The sequence below is a fragment of the Neoarius graeffei genome, chromosome 3 (genome assembly GCF_027579695.1).
Source record: "Neoarius graeffei isolate fNeoGra1 chromosome 3, fNeoGra1.pri, whole genome shotgun sequence".
Classification (NCBI taxonomy): domain Eukaryota; kingdom Metazoa; phylum Chordata; class Actinopteri; order Siluriformes; family Ariidae; genus Neoarius; species Neoarius graeffei.
In genome coordinates, this window is record NC_083571.1 from 31,975,330 (window position 1) to 32,001,127 (window position 25,798).

The 25,798-nt window shown below is 41.0% G+C and overlaps 1 protein-coding gene across 1 annotated transcript; it reads left to right on the forward strand.

Annotated features, from left to right (window-relative positions):
• The first annotated feature begins 12,481 nt into the window (after positions 1-12,481).
• Positions 12,482-13,471, forward strand: LOC132882761 (thymosin beta-b). The gene is made up of 2 exons (XM_060915871.1): positions 12,482-12,581; positions 13,440-13,471. The coding sequence occupies exons 1-2, from the start codon at positions 12,482-12,484 to the stop codon at positions 13,469-13,471; spliced, it is 132 nt and encodes a 43-aa protein (XP_060771854.1).
• Positions 13,472-25,798: the final 12,327 nt, after the last annotated feature.

A 25,798-nucleotide genomic window follows, 5' to 3' on the forward strand; every position in this document is an offset into this window, starting at 1 on the left:
GCACCAATACCTCACGAGGCTGCATGTCACAGCAAGTGTCTGTGTTGATCTTGCCGGAGTGCCCATTCAGAATCTTTTCAGTCGCTAGTGAAAGTCGCTCAGGTGGAAATACGCGTTTCAAACAAAATGTTACTTCCCGGTTGGCGGGATTCTTGCAATGCGGTGTGCGCATGATCAAAAGTGGAACGAAGTCTCGCTACCACAAGATAACGCGCGATTTCATAAGACTCTTTACTGGCTGTTTGTGCTTTCTGTGCTGTACAGTACGTTTGTAAATGTTATGCGCTCTTTTATCATTGTGGGAATTGATTATAGCTCTAAATAAATATTGAAGTTTTTTTAAAGAATCCGTATAACTTTATTTGTACGCCCGTATACTATGTTTATTGAATCAAATCTGTATAAAATACGGACATTCTGTATAGGTTGACATGTATGAATTAGTACCTGTATTAGCTCAGAATACATCTGTTATTTGGATTATTTAAATGATTATCCGTTGGTAAAAAATGGTGGTTATTTGGTGTGTGTTTTTAAACACTAGCTAGTGTTATTATAACTGCATCATAAAAATGCTAGCTTGCTAGCGTATTTCTTAATCTCAAACAGTTGGCACAATTTCAGGACACTTTTGGAGTCCTGTGACAGGAAAATAATCAACGACAGGGTAGTGTGATGCAGCTCGATACAAAGTGGAGTTCATATTGCCATCCTGAAGTTGATTATTTTCCTATATCCAACAGTCACAGTCAATAAAAGTGTTTTACTGCTCTGACCCCACAGCCATTTTCCCTGATGCTAATTGTGCTAGTTTTTAATTTATTAAAGAATGGCGTGCCTTTCTTTGTATGCGTTTATACAGTAGTTACTTTCAGTGTTGTGGAACATCCACTCAAATTGCTAACTCAATGTGATTTAAATTCCCCTGAGCTAAAGGTGCTGTAATGTTATGTTGTAGATTAGCTTGTTAGCTTGGTAAACTTGTTACTGTTTCATTCGGCTCCTGTGTCTGTGGTATGAAGTGGTATGAAGCCCCAGCACTTGTAATATAATCATTTCTCTCAGTGAGTGAATTATTATACAATCTAATATTTGATCTCTCAAGATGGATCATCCCGAGATTTAACGTTAAACATATTCTGCGGGTTAATTTGATGGGTTTAGCCATGAAGCAAATGTTGATAGATACAGTTAACGAGGTCGCGTTGTAATAAAAGGTGCTCTATATTCATATACAAGCACAGATGTCAAATAGAATTTGGCAATCTGGAGCTCACAACCTCTTACACACTCATCAGCTGTAGTGTGTGTGTGTGTGTGTGTGTGTGTGTGAGAGAGAGAGAGAGAGAGAGAGAGAGAGAGAGAGAGTACATTGGCAGGCGTGAATCTTCACAGTGCCAATCTGGTCTGCTGGAATGTGCGTGTGTGTGTGTGTGTGTGTGTGTGTGTGTGTGTGTGTGCGTGTGTGTGTGTGTGTTTTCATGTGAGCTGGCAGCTTAACACTAGCTCTGGCACACTTCCTGCTGGAAACCTGCTGCTGGCCTTACACACACACACACACACACACACACACAGAAGAACATGCCTGTTCTTTGAATATGTGTAGGCTGTGTAGATGAGCATGGTAAAGCGCACACACACACACTTATACATGGCTTATTCCAAAGTCAGCTTTGTGTTGACTTTTATTCAAGCATGTAGGGATTATTTCAGCCAAGCCTTCATGCACTGTGTGTGTGTGTGTGTGTGTGTGTGTGTGTGTGTGTAGGGTTCCCCAGTGCAGTGCATCTCCAAACCCACCCCCACCTTGACAGGTCACATGGGGCCTGTATATGTGTGTGTGTGTGTGTGTGTGTGTGTGTGTGTGTGTGTGTGTGTGTGTGTGTGTGTGTGTGTGTGTGTGATGCCAGCTGTCTCATTTGCATATGCTTTTAACTGCACTACAGATCTCTCATTACAGAGAGAGATGGTAGAGAGACAGTATGGATGTGTCTATCACCGAGCAAAAGGCTAATTTGGCATCCAAAGAGACTCTGGCTGGCACACACACACACACACACACACACACACAATATTATCTGGTCCAATGATTCACAAAAGTACATAAAATTGTATAGGATGTACAGGAAATATCTCGGTGTCTAGTAGCAGTAATAATAATAATAATAATAATAATAATAATGGCACCCCATCCAGTGAATGTCCCCACTTCGCTCCCAGAGAGAGAGAAAGAGAGAGAGAGAGATCTTTGAGCTGTAAAGATGTCTCCTTGGTGTCAGATGTGTGCCATATGATGTATGCATATATACATACATTTGTATTTCAATCAGCATAAGGACGCCATATTAATGCAAATGAACAATTTAAATATGCAGCATATGCAGAGGCGATCAGGTCATAATCGCATTTCACACTCATCCTGAATGCAGCATGTGTCGGACTCTGAAATATTTCTTTTGCTCAACTAGTGACGGCGGCACGGTGGTGTAGTGGTTAGCGCTGTCGCCTCACAGCAAGAAGGTCCTGGGTTCGAGCCCTGGGGCCGGCAAGGGCCTTTCTGTGTGGAGTTTGCATGTTCTCCCCGTGTCCGCGTGGGTTTCCTCCGGGTGCTCCGGTTTCCCCCACAGTCCAAAGACATGCAGGTTAGGTTAACTGGTGACTCTAAATTGACCGTAGGTGTGAATGTGAGTGTGAATGGTTGTCTGTGTCTATGTGTCAGCCCTGTGATGACCTGACGACTTGTCCAGGGTGTACCCTGCCTTTCGCCCGTAGTCAGCTGGGATAGGCTCCAGCTTGCCTGCGACCCTGTAGAAGGATAAAGCGGCTAGAGATAATGAATGAATGAATGAATGAATGAACTAGTGACTGTAGAAAGAATTCCTGATTTAAACTTGTCCTCGGATCAGGCTCTGCGTTCCAATCCGTATGTACCGCGCCCTTGTCAACTTCCCCTGACGACCAAGTGTTTCTCAGTTACAGCACGGGGATTGGAGTGCGATGCAAGTGCAACGCAAATCAGTTCCATTGTAGTACTTCAAGTGATTTCCTCAGTGACTTGTACGTTTTCTTTCCTTTGAACCATATACACATCTGGACTCTCTTGTCTTACGAATGAGCTAGCTCGCTAATTAGTTTGCTTGCGATCTAGCTAGTAAAATAAAGTTCCGAATATTATCTCTACTTGGCTAAATGCGAACTTTTGAATTCGAACAGTACTTGGGCTGTGACTGATGACGTTTCACAAGGTCATGAGAACGCGAGTACAGAAAAGAATGCGTATTACGTCTCCCTGTGATGGGATCGTAGCACACAACCGCTAATTTCCTACAGGAAAAAGGAAAGTACAGCGCCTTCCAACAAATCAGCACCAGACATCACAAATCGTTTAATATAAGCGTGTTTAATCTGTTTCAGGGTGGAGGTTTCCTTTAAATCAGTGCTGTATCATTTACATCAGGTTTTCTGAGGTAAACAAATATACAGTACATGTAAAACAAACTTTTATTTGCTATGCAACACCACCCTCTTCTGGACAAATACATGAATTTCTATCACCATTAATTCCAGCTTAAAGGTGCCATAGAATGTATTTAGTCAGTATTTTTAAATTGTTCCCTGATATCTAAATAGAAGGTATGTGACTATGATTGGGGTAAAAATACCCAGATACGGTTTTACACATCCATTTACAACCCTAAGATTTGGCCCTAGAATGAAACAAACTGTATTCCCGTATTTGTTTGGCTCATTAATATGATGATGCGCTCTGCTCTGATTGGCTGGGTTGCTATATCAAGATGGCCAGGGTTGATATATCAGATATGTAACAGTTATTCCATGAAACTGAGTCGTACATGAGCGGATAGCCGACGAGGCGCGTAGCACCGGGTTGGCTATCAGCCATGTACGACGAGATTGAGTGGAATAACTGTTTTATTCTATCCACATTCACTGGATTTTGAGAAACGTAGCATTTTTATTTTCATTTTTTGCAAATTCGATAAATAAAAACTTTATACAAAACGTCCAACAAAATCATTTCCGTTTGGAATGTAAACAAACTGGCGAAATGACAGTAGCAATTTGTGAAAAATGCTATAATAATAATTCTTGAAAATAAAAAAAGGCATGTTCTTACCATCAAATACATTTATTCCATATTTTGTTGCTTTTTTTTGTTTTTTGGGGGGGGTTTGTTTTGAAGAAGAAGAACAACAACTGACTGTTCTATCAGTCTGTGGTCGCCAGTGTCCTGTTTTACACCGTGGTGTGCTGGGGGGGCAGCACATCCAAGAAGGACACATCCAGGCTGGACAAACTGATCAGGCGGGCCGGCTCTGTGGTCGGCATGAAGCTGGACTCTCTGGTGACGGTGGCAGAGAAGAGGACTATGGACAAACTGTTGAACATCATGGACGATGCCAGTCACCCTCTGCACACCGTCATCAGCAACCAGAGGAGCCTGTTCAGTGACAGAATGCTCCTTCCCAAGTGCAGGACGAACAGACTCAAAAACTCCTTCGTCCCTCACGCCATCAGACTGTACAACTCCTCTCTGGGGGGGAGGAGGGGTAACAGGAGGACAGAGGACGGGAAGGAGCAGTAGCCTAGCCTAACAATAAGCAATACTGGACAATGTGCAATATAATGTGCAATATAAGGTGCAATATCTCTTCTGCCGCTGCCCCCCCTTCTCCCCCCCTTTCCCCCTCCCCCCTTCCTCTCTTCCCCATATCTTATTCTTTTTATATTTGTATATGTAAATACTTAATTTATTTTAATTTATCTAGAAGTTTTCTCTATTTCTTTTCTCTGTTTAGCTGTAATGATGCTGCTGGAATCTTAATTTCCCTGAGGGAACGGGATCAATAAAGTTTTATCTAATCTAATCTAACAACAACTTTATTTATCACACGTCCACATAAGCACAGTGAAATTCCTCTCTGCATTTAACCCATCTGAAGCAGTGAACACACACATGCACACATGTGAGCAATGAGCACACGCACATACCCAGAGCAGTATAGACTTTTAATTTTGTCCTTGGTTGGTTCAGTAACACGGTCCACCATTTTCTTCTTCTTCTTTATGGTTTTTGTGGTGGTTGATAAACTAACTTAAAGGTGCATTACCGCCACCGACTGAGCTGGGGGGGGGGGGGGGGGGGGGACGACACACGACTATATTCTTTTAGCTATTTCTGTTTCTTGTACAACCTCAATTCCAAAAAAGTTGGGACGCTGTGTAAACTGTAAATAAAAACAGAATGAAATAATTTGTAAATCATGGAAATCCTATATTTCACTGAAAATTGTTGGCTCCTTCGATCTCGAAAGATCATGGAAATCTTTCTTGCCTGGTGCAGTGATTACAGTCCGTCTTTCGGCTTTTGGCCTACTCTCCAAGCACCCATTGAAGTGGGCGGACTGTGGAGGGCCAACACCTTACCGGCTGAGGGCTGGCCAGCTTGAGGCGGGCGGTAGCTGGCCAGTGGGACGCGATGATCCCTCCCACCGTCAGAAGACAACCCATAGCGCCGTGAGCTTACGCCAATCCGCTCTAGGCTTTGAACTCGTGACTGCTGTCTTCCCTTGTTGTTGCTGCCACTGGTAGCAGCACTGGAGTGACCTCTCCAGGGCGCAGGCCTGGGCGATGATATGGAGATCCTGGGATGCCCAGTCGTCAGGATCCCCCTCTCAGCTTTGCTGGCAGTCTCCAACGGAAAGGACGAGCCGATACGGTTGGCGCCAGCACAGCTGCAGGAGTTGCCGGATGGTGATGCAGTGCGATGGCCATCCGCCTTCAGGGCTCCACTCCAAATTTTTCTGTCGGGGTTGTCTCCCTTAGCCTTGTTCACTCCCGTGACAACCACAAGGCAGTGGTGCTATAGTACAAAGATAACATAATCAAATGTTGGAAGTGAGAAATTTTATTGTTTTCTGAAACAATGCTCATTTTGAATTTGATGTCAACAACACATTTCAAAAAAAGTTGGGACAGGAGCATGTTTACCACTGTGTTGCATCACCTCTACTTTTAATGTAAATGTTTGGGAACTGAGGAGACCAATTGCTGTCTTAGGCATATCAGGTGAAAATGCAAATTCAATCCAAATTGCTTGAAACTGCTCACTGGATTCAGAATTGAATGCAGAACAGCATACTTTTTACAGAATTAAAATATGTTTATCTGTTCTCAAGATATTACAAATCAAAGATTGCAAAAACGGCTTAATTTTTAGAAAACTGCTGTAAATGGGCCTCATTAATGAATGAGAGCAAAATTTTTTTCTTAATAACTTTTCTATTTTTCAAGATATTTACATGGAAATTGGCAGGCACATAGATGGTTGTATACTGAACACAAAGTTTGAAAAATTAGTAAAAACCAATTATGCAAATTAGTATTTAATTATCTCATCTCATTATCTCTAGCCGCTTTATCCTGTTCTACAGGGTCGCAGGCAAGCTGGAGCCTATCCCAGCTGACTACGGGCGAAAGGCGGGGTACACCCTGGACAAGTCGCCAGGTCATCACAGGGCTGACACATAGACACAGACAACCATTCACACTCACATTCACACCTACGGTCAATTTAGAGTCACCAGTTAACCTAACCTGCATGTCTTTGGACTGTGGGGGAAACCGGAGCACCCAGAGGAAACCCACGCGGACACGGGGAGAACATGCAAACTCCGCACAGAAAGGTCCTCGCCAGCCACGGGGCTCGAACCCGGACCTTCTTGCTGTGAGGCAACAGCGCTAACCACTACACCACCGTGCCGCCCACTAGTGTTTATATGAAAGAATATAAATAATAATATTCACAGCTTTCAAGACTAACCTCGAAAAAACTGTGATCCATATCCAATAAACAATTCCAATTAATTGAACTGAAATTGACACTCGTGTTTCTGACTTCTGTTTTTTTTTTAAATCTCATTCCGACCACCAAAATCTCAATATTTTTCATCAAAACAACTACAGTTATATTCTAAAATAGTCATTTATTTAAATGAATCAGTTTGGTTCGTAAAAATAAGTAGGTAAGGCTATGAAAACTCACTTCAAAGCCTCCCGTGAATCATAACATCAAAACTAGCTGATGGAAAATTTTGCTGAATACTTCATCAGAAAGAGCGCAAGCTAGAGAACATCCCTATAAAAGTTATCTGATTGATATTTATGAGTAACCCAGTCAGAAACCGATCAGAAGAGAGAGAGAGCCTGACCGCTTTACCGTCACTCAAAAAGCACTGGCAGTTTCCCGACATCCTGCGAGCAGAGAGTGTTGTACTGTTGTACCAGCTTCAACCTGCCATTACTCCCAAAGTACTGAACAGATCTTAACCAGATGAATTTCTTTGGAAAGCAGAAATTATAAGCTTTTTAATGGTAGTATTCACGATAGAAAATATTCAAGAGTGAAGCAAAGACAGATTCGGAAACTTAGATGAGCGTCTGCATGCACAATTTTCACAGCATAGCCAGTGAGTGTCTGATATGCCTAACTGTAATTTTGAAAGAGAAATGTTGTCCCATTGTTGCCTGATATACAATTTCAGTTGCTCAACAGTTCGGGGTCTCCTTTGTCATATTTTGCGCTTCATAATGCACCAAATGTTTTAAATGGGAGACAGGCCTGGACTGCAGGCAGGCCAGTTTAGCACCCAGACTCTTTTACTATGGAGCCATGCAGTTGTCTTGTTGAAAGAAGGAAGGCCTTCCCTGAAAAAAAATTTGTCTGGATGGCAGCATATTGCTCTGAAACGTGTACATACCATTCAGCATTAATGATGCCTTCCCAGATGTACAAGTTACCCATGCCATGTGCACTCATGCACCCTCATACCATCACAGGTGCTGGCTTTTGAGCTGTGCACTGATAACAAGCCGGATGGTCCCGCTCCTCTTTAGCTTGGAGGATGCGGTGTCCATGATTTCTAAAAAGAATTTCTACTTTTGATTCATCACACTTCGGGACAGTTTTCCACTTCACCTCAGTTCATCATAAAAGAGCTCAGGCCCAGAGAAGGTGGTGGTGTTTATGGGTATTGTTTATATCTGGTTTTAACTTGCATTTGTGGATGTAGTAATGAACTGTTTTCACAGACGATGGTTTTCTGAAGTGTTCCTGAGCCCATACAGTGATTTCCACTACAGACACGTGTCTGCTTTTAATGTAGTGTCAACTGAGGGCCTGAAGATCACAGGCATCCAATGTCAGTTTTCAGCCTTGTTTCTTGCATACAGAGATTTCTCCAGATTATCTGAATGTTTTAATGATATTATGTACCATAGATAATGTGATCCCCACATTCTTTGAAGTTTTACATTGGGGAACATTATTCTTAAATTGTTGCAGTTTGCCCATGCAGGCTTTCACAGAGCGGTGAACCCCTCCTCATCTTTACTTCTGAGAGATTCCGCCTCTCTGGGATACTTTTTTTTTATACCCAATCATGTTACTGACCTGTTGCCAATTAACCAAATTATTTTTTTAGCATTACCCAACTTTTTCAGTCTTTTGTTGCCCCGTCCCAATTTTTCTTAAACATGTTGCTGACATCAAATTCAAAATGAGCATTCAAAAAACAATAAAATTTCTCAGTTTCAACATTTGATATGTTGTCTTTGTACTATTTTCAATGAAATATAGGATTTCCATGATTTGCAAATCTTCACATTCTGTTTTTATTTATGTTTTACACAGTGTCCCAACTTTTTTGGAATTGAGGTTGTAAATACTTGACAACAAAGCGATATATCTGACTTGATGTGCTCTGCCACATTGTTTTTATCTACTGATGGTATTGTATTTATCTAGCTGATAGCCTAGTAATAGAGTAGCCAATCAGAGTGCGCGATTGCTCATATCCAGTGAATGCGGATAGAATAATTTCTCAATCTGAGGCAATCAGAACTTTTATGAACTTCCAGCAAACATGTTATCACAAAGGAAATTTCCCCAGTCTGAATGTTATTCGAAATTTCATAAAGTTTAATAATATAAATTTGGCAACCCTGATGATGACTTGTAGAAACATGTCCAAATAGCGAGTTCTCTCTAAGCAACCGATCTAGTTCGATTCTTTTTGTCTTGATGAAATATAAATTAGAGATTGATTTGACAAAGAGATTGGCAAAGATGCATCTTATACTGTAGATTTATATGACAACACAAGATATTTGTCTGAATCCTGAGTGAGCCCTGCTCTGTATTGTCTGCTCTATATTGTAGCGGCTCTACGCTCACCATAGCAATGCTATTTTTACTTTTTACTTAGCCTATGTTTATTATCTTAAGTCACCAGTATGAATCATTCATATGTCCTTGTTTCGTTCTTCACAATACCTCCAGAAGGGTTGTTGGTTTGGCTGTGCAGGTCCATGGTCATATAGTTTGAACTTCAACGTGGGATGGTGTGTGCAAATTTTTATTTATTTATTTATTTATTTATTGGGGGGGGGGGGGGGGCGTAAATATTAATGTGTCATGACTGTTATGAAACACTCCAGGATTTTGGAATCAGTCCATTTTCCCACCCTATTTTGCATATGTGGGATTGAAGGAGGTGCGTCAGTTCCATGTACCGAACTCTTCTTTTTCAACTATGCCAACGTAAATACAGATTTCCTTTCTATGGCACCTTTAAATATCATGCAAAGGAAAACATGTGCCTTCAAACACAGCCTTATTGAACATTACAAAGTAGATTGGCTACTTTAATTACTTGTTCTTGATTCTAAGATTCCTGTTCTTGGATGCAGGAGTGGAACCCAATGTGGTCTTCTGCTGTTCCATGATGAGATGCTTTTCTGCTCACCACGGTTGTAAAGAGTGATTATATGAGTTACTATAGCCTTCCTGGCAGCTCGAACCAATCTGTCCATTTTCCTCTGAACTCCCTTATCAACAAGGCGTTTGTTTCCACCCACAGAATTGTCACTCACTCAGTGTTTTTTGTTTTTCGCACCATTCTGCGTAAACTCTTGAGACTGTTGTGTGTGAAAACCCCAGGAGATCAGCAGTTTCTGAAATACTTAAACCAGTCCATCTGGCTCAAACCAACACCCATGCCACAGTGAAAGTCATACTTTGAGATCACAATTTTTCCCATTCTGATGTTTGGAGTGAACATTAACTGAAGCTCTTGATTTGTATCTGCATGATTTTCTACTTTGTACTGCTGTCAAAGGATTGGCTGATTAGAGAACTGCATAAAACAGTAGGTGGGTATTCCTAATAAAGTGGCTGGTGAGTGTATTTAAAGAAATTATTGATCAAAAAACACAAAAGAAAGAACTGTAAATGTTGCCTGAAATTCTTCTTTACTTTTAACACTGGAGCTTTGATGCTAACGTTGCTAACAAGCAATGGAAGCTTTGAGCCTCAGAATATACGACAGCATGTATAACATTTGTACATAAACACATAAACCACTTCCTTTTTTTCTTTGTAATTTTTAAAAAAAATTGAACATACAAATGAAACTTTTAACTTTAATCTCATCCTGAAGTAGACTGACACCAAACTATACTCTGTCCCAAGGCAGAAAGTCATATGACTTCAAAATGGAGGTTGTTGTTTTTTCCCCCCTCTCTCATGTTTCATTTGAACATTTAAACAGACAGCAGTGTCAGAAACCACATAAATCTCCATCATGATGCTTAAACGAGGCTAAACTGGTAGCTGGTCCCAGAACTGACTTTGGCAACCAGAACAACAATCCATCCATCCATCCATCCATTATCTGTAGCCGCTTATCCTGTTCTACAGGGTCGCAGGCAAGCTGGAGCCTATCCCAGCTGACTATTGACCCTTCCCACTCACGTGACCTTCATAAACGCGACCGCCATTTTGGACATGAAGAAATAACGGTTTATGGCACAGACCCTTTCGGTTCTCGCTCATCTAGCTGCTACAATGACTGCTTAGACTGCAACAATAATACCTAACACACATTTAAGTATCCGTCGTAAAGACGTGAAACTCGTCGAGTGACGAGTGTGTTCATTGATAAGCTAACACAATCTAAAAGTAGACATACCATCACACTGCCCTGGCGCTGTGTACAGTTTACCTTCTATGGTTTGTGCACTCACTATTTGCCATTACTTTCTCCAACCCAGTGTTCGAACTATGCCGATATTTTCGGGGGGTCCCTTTTTTTCCCTTGGGGCCGGGGGGGTGCTTGCGCTTGCGCTTGTCTCAGAGCGCGGATCTCCAAACACATGAGAAGCCTGTCTTACGCACATATCACGCAGACTCCACACCTCCACACACGCATCGCGTCTGAAGTCATAACTCATCAGGGGAAATCGTGTCCGCATTGGCATGTTCAAAAAACAACCTCGCATCAACAATGATACCACACGCAAGAAAAAAAAAACAGTCAGGCTACTCAACACATCTGATCCACAGCAGCACCAAAGCATCACTGGAAATCATGTCAACAACCAATCTTCCATTTCAACACGCGTCAACAAACAAATGGCACCACAAACATGAACGAATCGGTCAGGCTACCGATTCCAAACCCACAGCAGACGAATAATTAAATGCATCTTACCTTAAAGCAGAATCGACCACAAAGGAAGTGTGTTGGCACTGTTGGCACACTTCCTTTCTACTAGTTTGTGTCCCCAACCTGGCAGCAGCAGTCGTTGTCATATCGGTTTATTTTATCTTTGATGTAAACACAACACTTCGGATATGCAAATGCTTCCTGTTACACACAATTGCTCTGTCAATAAACATCATTTTGCCAATATTTTAGAGACCATCCATCTTCTCCGTCGGTCAGCATCTGTCGGGATCCGATAAAATGATAAATCTTGCCTTGTGTGTTGATGGTTACTACATCCAGGTGCACAACAATATAATGGCATGATGGAAGTCTTGCTGAAAGTAAAAACTTTCTTTGATGGCTATATTCCTTTCGATGCTTCGCCGTCGTTCCTCGTTGTTGGCTGTGGTAGACTACTGGTAGTTCATGTCCAAAATGGCAGCCGCATTTGTCGTGACATCAAGTGGGATGGGTCTATAGGTGAGAGGCGGGGTACACCCTGGACAAGTCGCCAGGTCATCACAGGGCTGACACAGAGATGAACAACCATTCACACAGACAGTCAACTTAGAGCCACCAATTAACCCGAACCTGCATGTCTTTGGACTGTGGGGGAAACCGGAGCACCGGAGGAAAACCACTAATTAATCAATTAACAGTGCACTAATTAGCACAGCTCTTTCTGATTGGACGATGAGCCTTTCAGGGTTTGTCTCAGTTCAGATAAAAAGGCAGCTTGTGGGAGTTGTTCATTGTCTCTGTGTTTGGTGTGCTGGTTTGGGGCTTTATTGGCTTTAGTTTATTCTAGTAGGTAAGTGGTTTGTAGATGCTTCTAATGTGAGTTTTTGTGTGTATAAAATTTGTGTAACTAATGGTCTCTGGTTCTTCTAGAAAGTTCAACTTCCTGTACAATGGCTGATAAACCTGATATCAGTGAGATCTCTCAATTTGATAAGTCCAAACTGAAGAAGACCGAGACTCAGGAGAAGAATCCTCTCCCTACCAAAGAAAGTAGGGTGTCTAGGTTTCTAAATCAAGACAGTTTCAAGCTCTAGAGGACACTTGTACCCTAATCCTGCACATCTTGGTCTTTTAAGAGCATGAACCTCTAACAGGGTTTGGAACCTATATGGGTGTGTGGCCTAAGCACTTGATGCTTTCTGGTTTCATGACATTCCAACAACTGCAATGCAGACTTCAGGGTTTTATTCACTTTGGGTAGTTGGTTCACATTGCCTCCTCTAATTCCTTTTGTGGCTCAATGATGGCTGTCCAATATCCAAACTGACGTGTAGTGGTGGCTACTCTTGAGCTGCTGTCAATTCCAAAATGCTTCCAGCATGAGAAACAAGCTGGGGATGGCTCTGCAAGTAACTTGTACTTTTATGTGTAGCTGGGTATTTATGAAAACGGGTCTCTCTTCCTCCCTGTACTAGAAAATTCTGTTTACACAATGCTCAAAAACAGCCAGGGAAGGCTGTCAAACAAATAGAAAGCTAACCAGAGATCTGAAAGCCAAGGAGGAGGGACTGTCGGATCACAATGCTAAAACTCCATTTTCCACTATTTACATGCAGGCATGAAAATGGAGTTTTCACAAATCTCCACTTTACCTGGAGTTTTTGAAAGCAGCCATTTTCAGTGACTGAAACCTCCATTTACTTGTAAATGATGGGTGCAACTGCATAAATATAATTCTTTTTTTTATAGATACCTGGCTATGTGTAAACAGGGTCTTAATTTGGGATTTTGGCTAGCCAGTTTTCTTTTGAACATTGACTAGCCATACTTGCTTGCTAAACAAGCAAGTTACTGGGCTTAAAGTGCAGTTGTCAATGTCATTTAAATGCTAATCTAATTTTCTTGCAGCAATTGAACAGGAGAAGCAGTGTGATGCATAACAACCTGTTCATCGCAGAGTTCAAGTAACAAGCTTTTTTCAAGTTCTTCCCATGAGCAAGATGGCTCTTCAACCAGCAGAGCTATGTGAACAAATTTTGGACTTGGTCCCTGAAAATGGATGATTGTATTCATGTCATTGAACTTGGAATAAAGCTATGGATATGCAGTCTGTGTTCTTGTGCCCTCTCATTATGGCACAGTCTTATGTGGTGTTTTGCTGTGATTGGCTCCACCTATCTGGTGGCACTAAAGCTGAGCACCTTGTTTCAGAGCTTTTGGTCATGCTGGTGTTTTTTACACTTGGATTTCTTGATCACTTAATATGCATGACCTTAAAGGAACAGTCCACCGTACTTCCATAATGAAATATGCTCTTATCTGAATTGAGACGAGCTGCTCCGTACCTCTCCGAGCTTTGCGCGACCTCCCAGTCAGTCAGATGTGCTGTCACTCCTGTTAGCAATGTAGCTAGGCTCAGCATGGCCAATGGTATTTTTTGGGGCTGTAGTTAGATGTGACCAAACTCTTCCGTGTTTTTCCTGTTTTACATAGGTTTATATGACCAGTGACATGAAATAAGTTCAGTTACACAAATTGAAACGTGGCGATTTTCTATGCTATGGAAAGTCCACACTATGACAGGCGTACTAACACCTTCTGTGCGCTTCGACAGCGCGTTGATATGGAGCTCAGATATCAATGTGCTGTTGAAGCGTGCAGAAGGTGTTAGTACGCCTGTCATTATAGTGCGGACTTTTCCATAGCATAGAAAATCGCCACGTTTCAATTTGTGTAACTGAACTTGTTTCATGTCACTGGTCATATAAACCTATGTAAAACAGGAAAAACACGGAAGAGTTTGGTCGCATCTAACTACAGCCACAAAAAATACCATTGGCCATGCTGAGCCTAGCTACATTGCTAACAGGAGTGACAGCACGTCTGACTGACTGGGAGGTCACGCAAAGCTCAGAGGTACGGAGCAGCTCGTCTCTCTTCAGATAAGAGCATATTTCATTATGGAAGTACGGTGGACTGTTCCTTTTAACTAGGGAGGTTTTGGTCATGCAATCCAAGCTCTGAAGCAGGCATCTTGCATATCAGACCTTGTCATCCCTTGCAAGAACAACTGCCATGCTGAGGAAAAACATTACTTGAAGGAGATACAGTGGTGCTTAAGTTTGTGAACCCTTTAGATTTTTTTTTAAATATTTCTGCATAAATATGACGTAAAACATTAGATTTCTACACAAGTCCTAAAACTAGATAAAGAAAACCCAGTTAAACAAATGAGACATACTTGGTCACTTATTTATTGAGAAATTATCCAATATTACATCTGTGAGTGGCAAAAGTATGTGAACCTCAAGGGTTAGCAGTAAATTTGAAGGTGAAATTTAGTCAGGTATCTTCAATCAATGGGATGACAATCAGGTGTGAGTGGGCACCCTGTTTTATTTCAAGAACAGGGATCTATCAAAGTCTGATTGTCACAACACATGTTTGTGGAAGTGTATCATGGCACGAACAAAGGATATTTCTGAGGACCTTAGAGAAAGCATTGTTTGATGCTCATCAGGCTGGAAAAGGTTACAAAACCATCACTAAAGAGTTTGGACTCCAGCAATCCAGTCAGATTGTGTACAAATGGAGGAAATTTGAGACTATTGTTACCCTCCCCAAGAGTGGTCAACCAACAAAGATCACTCCAAGAGCAAGGCATGTGATAGTTGGTGAGGTCACAAGGGACCCCAGGGTAACTTCTAAGCAACTGAAGGCCTCTCTCACATTGGCTAATGCTCATGAGAACACTGAACAACAATGGTGTGCATGGCAGGGTTGCAAGGAGAAAGCCACTGCTCTCCAAAAAGAACATTGCTGCTTGTCTGCAGTTTGCTAAAGATCATGGGGACAAGCCAGACGGCTATTGGAAAAACGTTTTGTGGACAGATGAGACCAAAATAGAACTTTTTGGTTTAAATGAGAAGCGTTATGTTTGGAGAAAGGAAAACACTGCATTCCAGTATAAGAACCTTATCCCATCTGTGAAACGTGGTGGCGGTAGTATCATGATCTGGGCCGGGATGGCTTGCCATCATTGATGGAACAATGAATTCTGAATTATACCAGTGAATTCTAAAGGAAAATGTCAGGACATCTGTCCATGAACAGAATCTCGAGAAGGTGGGTCATGCAGCAAGACAACGACCCTAAGCACACAAGTCGTTCTACCAAAGAATGGTTAAAGAAGAATAAAGTTAATGTTTTGGAATGGCCAAGTCAAAGTCCTGACCTTAATCCAATCGAAATGTTGTGGAAGGCCCTGAAGCAAGCAGTTCATATGAGGAAACCCACCAACATCCCAGAGTTGAAGCTGTTCTGCATGGAGGAATGGGCTAAAATTCCTCCAAGCCGGTGTGCAGGACTGATCAACAGTTACCGGAAACGTTTAGTTGCAGTTATTGCTCCACAAGGGGGTCACACCAGATACTGAAAGCAAAGGTTCACATACTTTTGCCACTCATGGATATGCAATAATGGATCGTTTTCCTCAATAAATAAATGACCAAGTATAAGCACATTTTATTTGTCTCATTTGTTTAACTGGGTTCTCTTTATTTACTTTTAGGACATGTGAAAATCTGATGTTTTAGGTCATATTTATGCAGAAATATAGAACATTCTAAAGGGTTCACAAACTTTCAAGCACCAATGTAATGTGAGATGGTGGGGAAATGTAGGTGCTGTACAAAATGCAGTTGGTGACACTTGGATTTTAAAAAGGATCAACGTTTCTACATTTTCATATAGTGTGCCATCTTTTCCAGTTTTTTTTTTTTGTGCAGATGTTTTCAAAATTCACTGTGCATATGACCATCAATAGGGTCCTTCCCATTGGTGCATGACTGAGGTTTGGTACTCCATTTCACTAGTAAGGTCTGACATTGGTGTGGGACATTTCTTAAAAGAAAGCCAAGGCAAAATAGCATGATGCAAGTGTATACACTTGTTCTGAAAAGGGGGTTGTCTTGGTACTGAAAAATGGTGGAATATCTAACAGGCTAGGATGTGAGGCTCTCTAACCAATCAAGCTTGTTACATCCACGTGTGACTAATTTGCTTTGTTTTACAAGCACAAGGCTCAACGAAGAAAAAAAATTAAACAGCTGTTATGAAACAGAAAAGCAACTGCAAGCTAAGGTGCAATTTATCAGCTCTGGAAAACACTTCAAACATAACTTGGCTAAGTAATTCAAGTATGTCTAGAACTACATAATAGCCTGTTAATTTTTTTAAAAACTGCCATGAAGAACTAAGAGCCACCGATGGCATTAAAGCTCCCTTTTTCATCACAACACTAGCCAATGGCAAACTGTTTGCTAGCTTGTAGAGTTGTTATAACTAGCAAACCACATGAGAGAAGCAAGTGGACCTGTGGATTCAAATAATGTGAAATCATTGGAGACTGATTTTAATGCTGTAGCAGGAAAGCTCTGTTACCTGTTACTCCCAAACTACAACCTACCAAGAAACACCAAATCTGTTGATGGTCCACCTGTCTAATTCCGTACAGCTAGCAGCCAGTGAAAAGTTTGGAAGAATGCAACAAGAATGTCTTCAGAAACTGCAGTCTCTGGAAAATACTGTAATAACACAATCTATAAAAGAACTCACAGGCTCATTGGAATTCATGGTAGAGGATATCAATAGATACGTGAGGTCAGTGGTCTTGAGAAAGAAAATGAATGGCTTCACCAGAAATGCTTGAAAACAGACTCTGTTTGGTGAACTGTCTCTGGATATCATGGAGTATCTTCCAAATATGATGAATATTGTGTAAAGGCTTGGTTCACAAGAAGATGGCAATCAAACGTGACGCATCTTCGTGCTTTCACAGCGATAAGGTGTGTGGCCCGATCAGCTGCTGTACTTAGAACAGCATAAAGGTCTTCAAAGATGTGCCCTAGGAAACCAAAGATGCCAGGAATAAACTGGTGGAGAAAGCAATAAAGGAAGTGGTTTCAAGGAGGAGATTCCAATAATTGACAATAAAAGGTCCCAATCAGTGGCCTGTCCAGTAGAACCTAAAATGTATAGACTCTGATTTCTTTGTGCTGTTTGAAATGATAGGCTAGGATTAATATTCCTCTCAGGTTCTGGGCTGAGTTTTGAAAATATTCAATGACTTTTGAAATATCCGTCTCATTTTTTTTAATTCATAAGTGATGGGCTGTTGTTCTGGCTTGTAAAGAAATCTCTCAATGCGAAGTTAATTCACCTTTGTTGGTGTAACTCTTGAATATTAGGCCTTTTTCCTGATGTCTTTATTCAAGCCTGCTAACAATGCAAAGCCATGGGACATGTACTTAATGAATGTTTAGATAACTATCTTGGGTTATGGATATTGAACTTATTCTGACCTATCGTTTCTTGCTGTGGACAATTACTTCTGAATTGTGCGGATACAATCAATACAGTTAAAAAAAATTCTATGAGGGTTTTTTTTTAAAGAATGCCATTAAACAAAGGAGGACACATTTTTGGAGATTGCAGTCAATACCTATGGATATAATTCCTCCACAGATACAGACGCACAGCTTGTGAACAGGCAAGGCAGGCAACTGCTTGGGGCCCCCTGGCCCAGGGGCCCCCTGAGAGTCGGGGCCCGAGGGCTTATTTATTTTTTTTGTTATTGTTCTTTACCACTGTATTTTCACATTTGGAATTTAAAAAACTTTGGTTTCATACATTTTTTGTTGGTGTCAGATTATTTATAACATACTGGTGATGAACACTGGTCAGAAGGGCCCCCTGGAAATTTTTGCTTGGGGCCACAACAGACTAGAATCGCCTCTGCACAGATAATGATGTTCTACTTGACATGCTTGAATATAGACTTAAATGTTGGCTAGATAAATACCCAGATGCTATTATTATAACATGGTGGGATGATGCTCTTGATAGATGGTCTCCATGCCAATCTATTTCTTCCAACTCCAAACTGAATGCATTCATGGACAGGTTTGATGCAACCGATTATGTAATTTGGACAGGGAAAAAAAATCCCCAGAGCTGTGTGGGTACCTAGAGCAACAAAAACACCTCCAAATAATCCAGGAGAGATTATTGATTTGTTTCAAAGTCTGTGACTCCTAAAGACATTTCAATGTACAGTGCTCAGCGTAAATGAGTCCACTCCCTTTGAAAAGTAGCATTTTAAACAATATCTCAATGAACACAAACAATTTCCAAAATGTTGACAAGACAAAGTTTAATATAACATCTGTTTAACTTATAATGTGAAAGTAAGGTTAATAATATCACTTAGATTGCACATTTTTTCAGTTTTACTCAAATTAGGGTGGTGCAAAAATGAGTACACCCCACAATAAAAACTACTACATCTAGTACTTTGTACGGCCTCCATGATTTTTAATGACAGCACCAAGTCTTCTAGGCATGGAATGAACAAGTTGGCGACATTTTGCAACATCAATCTTTTTCCATTCTTCAACAATGACCTCTTTTAGTGACTGGATGCTGGATGGAGAGTGATGCTCAACTTGTCTCTTCAGAATTCCCCATAGGTTCATGATTGGGTTCAGATCAGGAGACATACTTGGCCACTGAATCACTTTCACCCTGTTCTTCTTCAGAAATCCAACAGTGGCCTTAGATGTGTGTTTAGTCATGTTGGAAAAGTGCACGATGACCAAGGGCATGGAGTGATGGTAGCATCTTCTCTTTCAGTATACAGCAATACATCTGTGAATTCATGATGCCATCAATGAAATGCAGCTCCCCGACACCAGCAGCACTCATGCAGCCCCACATAAGGACACTGCCACCACCATGTTTCACTGTAGGCACCATGCATTTTTCTTTGTATTCCTCACCTTTGCGACCCCATACAGTTTTGAAGCCATCAGTTCCAAGAACATTTATCTTGGTCTCATCACTCCAGAGTATAGAGTCCCAGTAGTCTTCATCTTTGTCAGCATGGGCCCTGGCAAACTCTAGGTGGGCTTTTTTGTGCCTGGGCTTTAGGAGAGGCTTCTTTCGTGGACGGCATCCATGCATGCCATTCCTCTGCAGTGTACGCTGTATTGTGTCACGGGAAATAGTCACCCCAGTTTGGCTTTCTACTTCTTTAGATAACTGCAGTGAACTTGCATGCCGATTTTCTTCAACTCTTCTCATCAGAAGACGCTCCTGTCGAGGTGTTAACTTCCATGGATGACCTGGACGTCTCTGTGAGATGGTCGCAGTTCCATCTTTCTTAAATTTTTGTACCACTTTTGCTACAGTATTCTGACTGATCAGTAAAGCTTTGCTGATCTTCTTGTAGCCTTCACCTTTGTGGTGGAAAGAAATTATTTTCTTTGGGGAATTCTGAAGAGACAAGTTGAGCATCACTTTCCATCCAGCATCCAGTCACTAAAAGAGGTCATTGTTGAAGAATGGAAAAATATTGATGTTGCAAAATGTCGCCAACTTGTTCATTCCATGCCTAGAAGACTTGGTGCTGTCATTAAAAATCATGGAGGCCATACAAAGTACTAGATGTAATAGTTTTTGTTGTGGGGTGTACTCATTTTTGCACCACCCTAATTTGAGTAAAACTGAAAAATGTGTAATCTAAGTTATATTATTGACCTTACTTTCATGTTATAAGTTAAACAGATGTTATATTAAACTTTGTCTTGTCAACATTTTGGAAATTGTTTGTGTTCATTGAGATATTGTTTAAAATGTTACTTTTCAAAGGGGGTGTACTAATTTACGCTGAACACTGTATATTCAGAATTCTTCATTAATTGATCATAAGGTGACACATATACAACCCCAATTCCAAAAAAGTTGGGACAAAGTACAAATTGTAAATAAAAACGGAATGCAATAATTTACAAATCTCAAAAACTGATATTGTATTCACAATAGAACATAGACAACATATCAAATGTCGAAAGTGAGACATTTTGAAATTTCTTGCCAAATATTGGCTCATTTGAAATTTCATGACAGCAACACATCTCAAAAAAGTTGGGACAGGGGCAATAAGAGGCTGGAAAAGTTAAAGGTACAAAAAAGGAACAGCTGGAGGACCGAATTGCAACTCATTAGGTCAATTGGCAATAGGTCATTAACATGACTGGGTATAAAAAGAGCATCTTGGAGTGGCAGCAGCTCTCAGAAGTAAAGATGGGAAGAGGATCACCAATCCTCCTAATTCTGCGCTGACAAATAGTGGCGCAATATCAGTTTGACAGTGTAAAATTGCAAAGAGTTTGAACATATCATCATCTACAGTGCATAATATCATCAAAAGATTCAGAGAATCTGGAAGAATCTCTGTGCGTAAGGGTCAAGGCCGGAAAACCATACTGGGTGCCCGTGATCTTCGGGCCCTTAGACGGCACTGCATCACATACAGGCATGCTTCTGTATTGGAAATCACAAAATGGGCTCAGGAATATTTCCAGAGAACATTATCTGTGAACACAATTCATTGTGCCATCCGCCGTTGCCAGCTAAAACTCTATAGTTCAAAGAAGAAGTCGTATCTAAACATGATCCAGAAGCGCAGACGTCTTCTCTGGGCCAAGGCTCATTTAAAATGGACTGTGGCAAAGTGGAAAACTGTTCTGTGGTCAGACGAATCAAAATTTGAAGTTCTTTATGGAAATCAGGGACGCCGTGTCATTCGGACTAAAGAGGAGAAGGACAACCCAAGTTGTTATCAGCGCTCAGTTCAGAAGCCTGCATCTCTGATGGTATGGGGTTGCATTAGTCTGGGCTGCCAACTCTCACGCAATGAGCGTGAGACACACGCATTTGATTGTCTTCACACGCTCACACGCCATACCTCCGATTTCTCACGCTAGAAAAAAATCTAGTTTATCGATCTAATCTAGGCTACCCATTGCGTCGCGCCAACCACTTGCGATCGATCAATTACGCCTTATGCACGGCTAAACAGGCTGAGAGGTGTTCCCTTCTTTACACACTCCCCTATGGTAGGTGGCGCATCTAATGATGCTGCACTCGCCGGAAGTTGGATAATTGCCTACCGTCAATTTAAAGGAAGAGGAGAGAGAAGAAGGTATCCGAGTTGAAGATGGGTGTCTCAGACAGGTTTGTACATATGCACGCCAATGTGTGGTGTTACTGGCGTAATTATGAAATTATATAAAGTTTCTTAATCGTTTTAGCCTATAAGTGTTGTGAGAATATTTAATGCCATATCGAGAGCTGTGTACTAGGCATGCTAAATCATTATAGGCCTCCTGCCATGCCACAGCCTCTATCTTCCCCAACAAGCAGCACGGGAGAGCACCTCCTCAGCACACGTTTATTAAGGTGCATTTTTAGTTTGTTTACTGTATGTTATCATACTTTATGACTTTATTTGAAGCCATACTGGAAATGTTGTAAAATAAAGCAAGTAAGAGATAATATTACAAATGCAAGAAGAGCCATTAGCCACCATACCTATTGTTTATTTACAGGGTATTTATTTTTAATTATTTATGATGTATGTAATTGCTCAGTTAAAGTAAATAAAGCATGGTCACCTGTAATATCAAAGAACTTGAACTTGTGAATAATTTAAAAAAAAGACAGAGAACAATATACTGAGGAGACAGGGTTTCAAAGAGGGCAAGACAGGTAGAGAATATTTGTCAGATAACAGGCCCTGATGAATGCTCTATTACTAATAAGAAACATAGATAAGAAATAAATTAATAAGAATTATATCAATATAGCTTATTTAAGTATGACCAAAATTTTTAAGCCCAACTTTGTGTGCACAGTCCCACCTATGGCCAAGGTTCAGCTTTTTGTGTTTCAATACTGTTCAAACTTCATCTCATCTCATTATCTCTAGCTGCTTTATCCTTCTACAGGGTCGCAGGCAAGCTGGAGCCTATCCCAGCTGACTACGGGCGAAAGGCGGGGTACACCCTGGACAAGTCACCAGGTCATCACAGGGCTGACACATAGACACAGACAACCATTCACACTCACATTCACACCTACGGTCAATTTAGAGTCACCAGTTAACCTAACCTGCATGTCTTTGGACTGTGGGGGAAACCGGAGCACCCGGAGGAAACCCACGCGGACAACATGCAAACTCCACACAGAAAGGCCCTCACCAGCCCCGGGGCTCGAACCCAGGACCTTCTTGCTGTGAGGCGACAGCGCTAACCACTACACCACCGTGCCGCCCCTGTTCAAACTTAATAATTTTAATATTTCTTGTAGCACATGCACATTTTGCTTACTGTTTAAGCATTTTATTTATTCTTTTGTTGTTGATATTTTTCCCCATGCCAATCTTCTGCTGAACCCAGTGGTGGGGAAAGCCCTTAAATGCATAATGAATAGTCAGTGAGGGACAATCTTATTTTTTGCAACAGTTATTAAAAACTTAACATTTAGTTTCAATTCAGAAGGTGTTTAGGCTTAGCTGATGAAATATTTTCAAACATGAACTTGCCTTTAAATCTGAAACACAGGTCTATAGGGTTACAGGAACATTGGCAGTCATCTGTAGTTTTCTATTGTGGGGGCTTTTAAGCCAAAACTTGGTGCTTTTGTTGGCCACAAGCTGAAGGCCTGGCAAGTCAGGGTGTGTAAGAATATAGGTATGGCACAGCAGGCCACTCCAAAAATCCACCAGAATGCAGGAACATCTACTAAATCCAAAATCTCACCCCCCTCCCAAAAAAAAAAAATCTCACTCCAAGGAATTTTGAAAAGTTGGCAGCCCTGCATTAGTGTGTGTGGCATGGGCAGCTTACACATCTGGAAAGACACCATCAATGCTGAAAGATATATCCAGGTTCTAGAGCAACATATGCTCCCATCCAGATGACGTCTCTTTCAGGGAAGACCTTGCATTTTCCAACATGACAATGACAAACCACATACTGCATCAATTACAGCATCATGGCTGCGTAGAAGAAGGGTCCGGGTACTGAACTGGCCAGCCTGCAGTCCAGATCTTTCACCCATAGAAAACATTTGGTGCATCATAAAACGGAAGATACGACAAAAAAGACGTAAGACAGTTGAGCAACTAGAATCCTACATTAGACAAGAATGGGTTAACATTCCTATCCCTAAACTTGAGCAACTTGTCTCCTCAGTCCCCAGACGTTTACAGACTGTTGTAAAGAGAAAAGGGGATGTCTCACAGTGGGAAACATGGCCTTGTCCCAACTTTTTTGAGATGTGGTGTTGTCATGAAATTTAAAATCACCTAATTTTTCTCTTTAAATGATACATTTTCTCAGTTTAAACATTTGATGTCATCTATGTTCTATTCTGAATAAAATATGGAATTTTGAAACTTCCACATCATTGCATTCCATTTTTATTTACAATTTGTACTTTGACCCAACTTTTTGGGAATCGGGGTTGTACACAGTCAAACTGTGTCAGATCGCAGTATATAATAAAAGCCACAATTTGGAAACTAAACCGCTCCCTTTTCAAAATATGCTTCTGTGAAGAAAAAAATTAAGATGTTATGTGATTTTCTTTGGAGGAACAGACCACACTGTATTAGAAAGTCTGTTATAATGAATCCCAGTGCATGCAGAGATATAAATTTTCTTGATTTTACATCTCTTAACAAAACATTCAGCCTAAAATAAACTGACTTGACTTAGGCCATTTTTAAACACCCCTTCCTCAATTTGGAACTTTATCCCACATCTCAAGTGGTCTTAAGTTTCTTCTAAAGTGCAACTACGGTATAACAGTCATAAAATCCCCAACCTTTCATAAACAAGTGCTTTTAGTCTGGTCCGTCATTTACAAGTAGAATTTGTACAGTTGAAACCGTATATTTACATACACTTTAGGAAAAGACACAATCTTTTTTTTTCTCATAGTCAGACATGAAATCAGACATTCACTTTAACTTTTTCATGTCTGTCTGAATATTTAAAATTATTTCAATGTACTTAATGCCAAATTAATCAGAGAAGGAGTTTTTTATTCAATATTTTGATTGCTTTTATCAAATCAGAAGTTTACATACACTTCATCAGTACTTGGTACAATTGCCCTTAAACTGTCTGACTTGGGTCAAACGTTTTGGATAACCTTCAACAAGCTTTGCACAATACTTGACAGGAATTTTGGCCCATTCCTCTTGACAGAACTGGTATAACTGGGCCATATTTTTTGGCTGCTTTGCATGCACATGTCGTTTCAGCTCTGCCCACAAATGCTCAATAGGGTTGAGGTCGGGGCTTTGTGATGGCCACTCCAGAACATTGACTTTGTTGTCATCAAGCCATTTTTTGACCAGTTTGGCGGTGTGCTTCGGGTCATTGTCCATTTGGAAGACCCATTTGCGGCCAAGCTTTAACTTCCTGGCAGATGCTTTCAGGTGTTGGTTCAGTATCTCCACATACTGTTCCTTCTTCATTACTCCATTGATTTTGTGAAGTGCACCAGTACCTCCTGCAGCAAAACAACCCCACAACATGATGCTGCCTCCGCCATGTTTCACTGTTGGTATGGTGTTGTTAGGATTGTAAGTATCTCCTTTTTTTCTCCAAACATATCATTGTTGATTATGGCCAAACAGCTCAATTTTAGTTTCATCCGACCACAAGACATGTCTCCAAAAATTGAGATCCTTTCCCCTGTGTTCATTTGCAAACTGTAATCTGGCCTGTTTATGTTTGTGTTGGAGTAATGGCTTTCTCCTGGCAGAGTGGCCTTTCAGCCCATGTTGGTGCAGAACTCGTTTCACCGTGGACAGTGACACACTCTTACCAGCTTCAGCCATCATCTTCACGAGGTCCTTTGCATTCATTCTTGGGTTCTTACGCACAGCACTGACCAGAACCCGCTCATCTCTGGGACTCAGAATCCGTCTCCTTCCTGTGCGGTATGATGGCTCGACATTCCCACATTGTTTATACTTTCGTATAATGGTTTGAACTGAAGACCGTGGCACCTTCAGGCTTCTTGAAATTTCCCCCAAAGATGAGCCAGACTTGTGCAAGTTAACCATTCTTAGTCTGAGATCTTGATCAATTTCTTTAGATTTACCCATGTTGTGTACAAGGAAGCACTGTGTTTGACGTGTTCCTTAAAATACAATCACAGGTGTGTGTCTCAGGTGTGTCTCCAATTAATTCAAATGTTGCCAATTAACCTATCAGAAGCTTCCAAAGACATGACATCATCATCTGGGCGTTCCTACATTGTTTAAAGGCACACAAACTGCAGTGTATGTAAACTTCTGATTTGATAAAAGCAATTAAAATATTGAATAAAAAACTCCTTCTCTGATT

What these genes read in the sequence shown, in the direction of transcription:
- LOC132882761 (XM_060915871.1), top strand. Translation starts at nt 12,482, where the DNA reads ATGGCTGATAAACCTGATATCAGTGAGATCTCTCAATTTGATAAGTCC. An exon ending in TCCTCTCCCTACCAAAGAAA is followed by an intron (nt 12,582 to 13,439) that starts GTAGGGTGTCTA and finishes ATTTTCTTGCAG; the next exon opens with CAATTGAACAGGAGAAGCAG.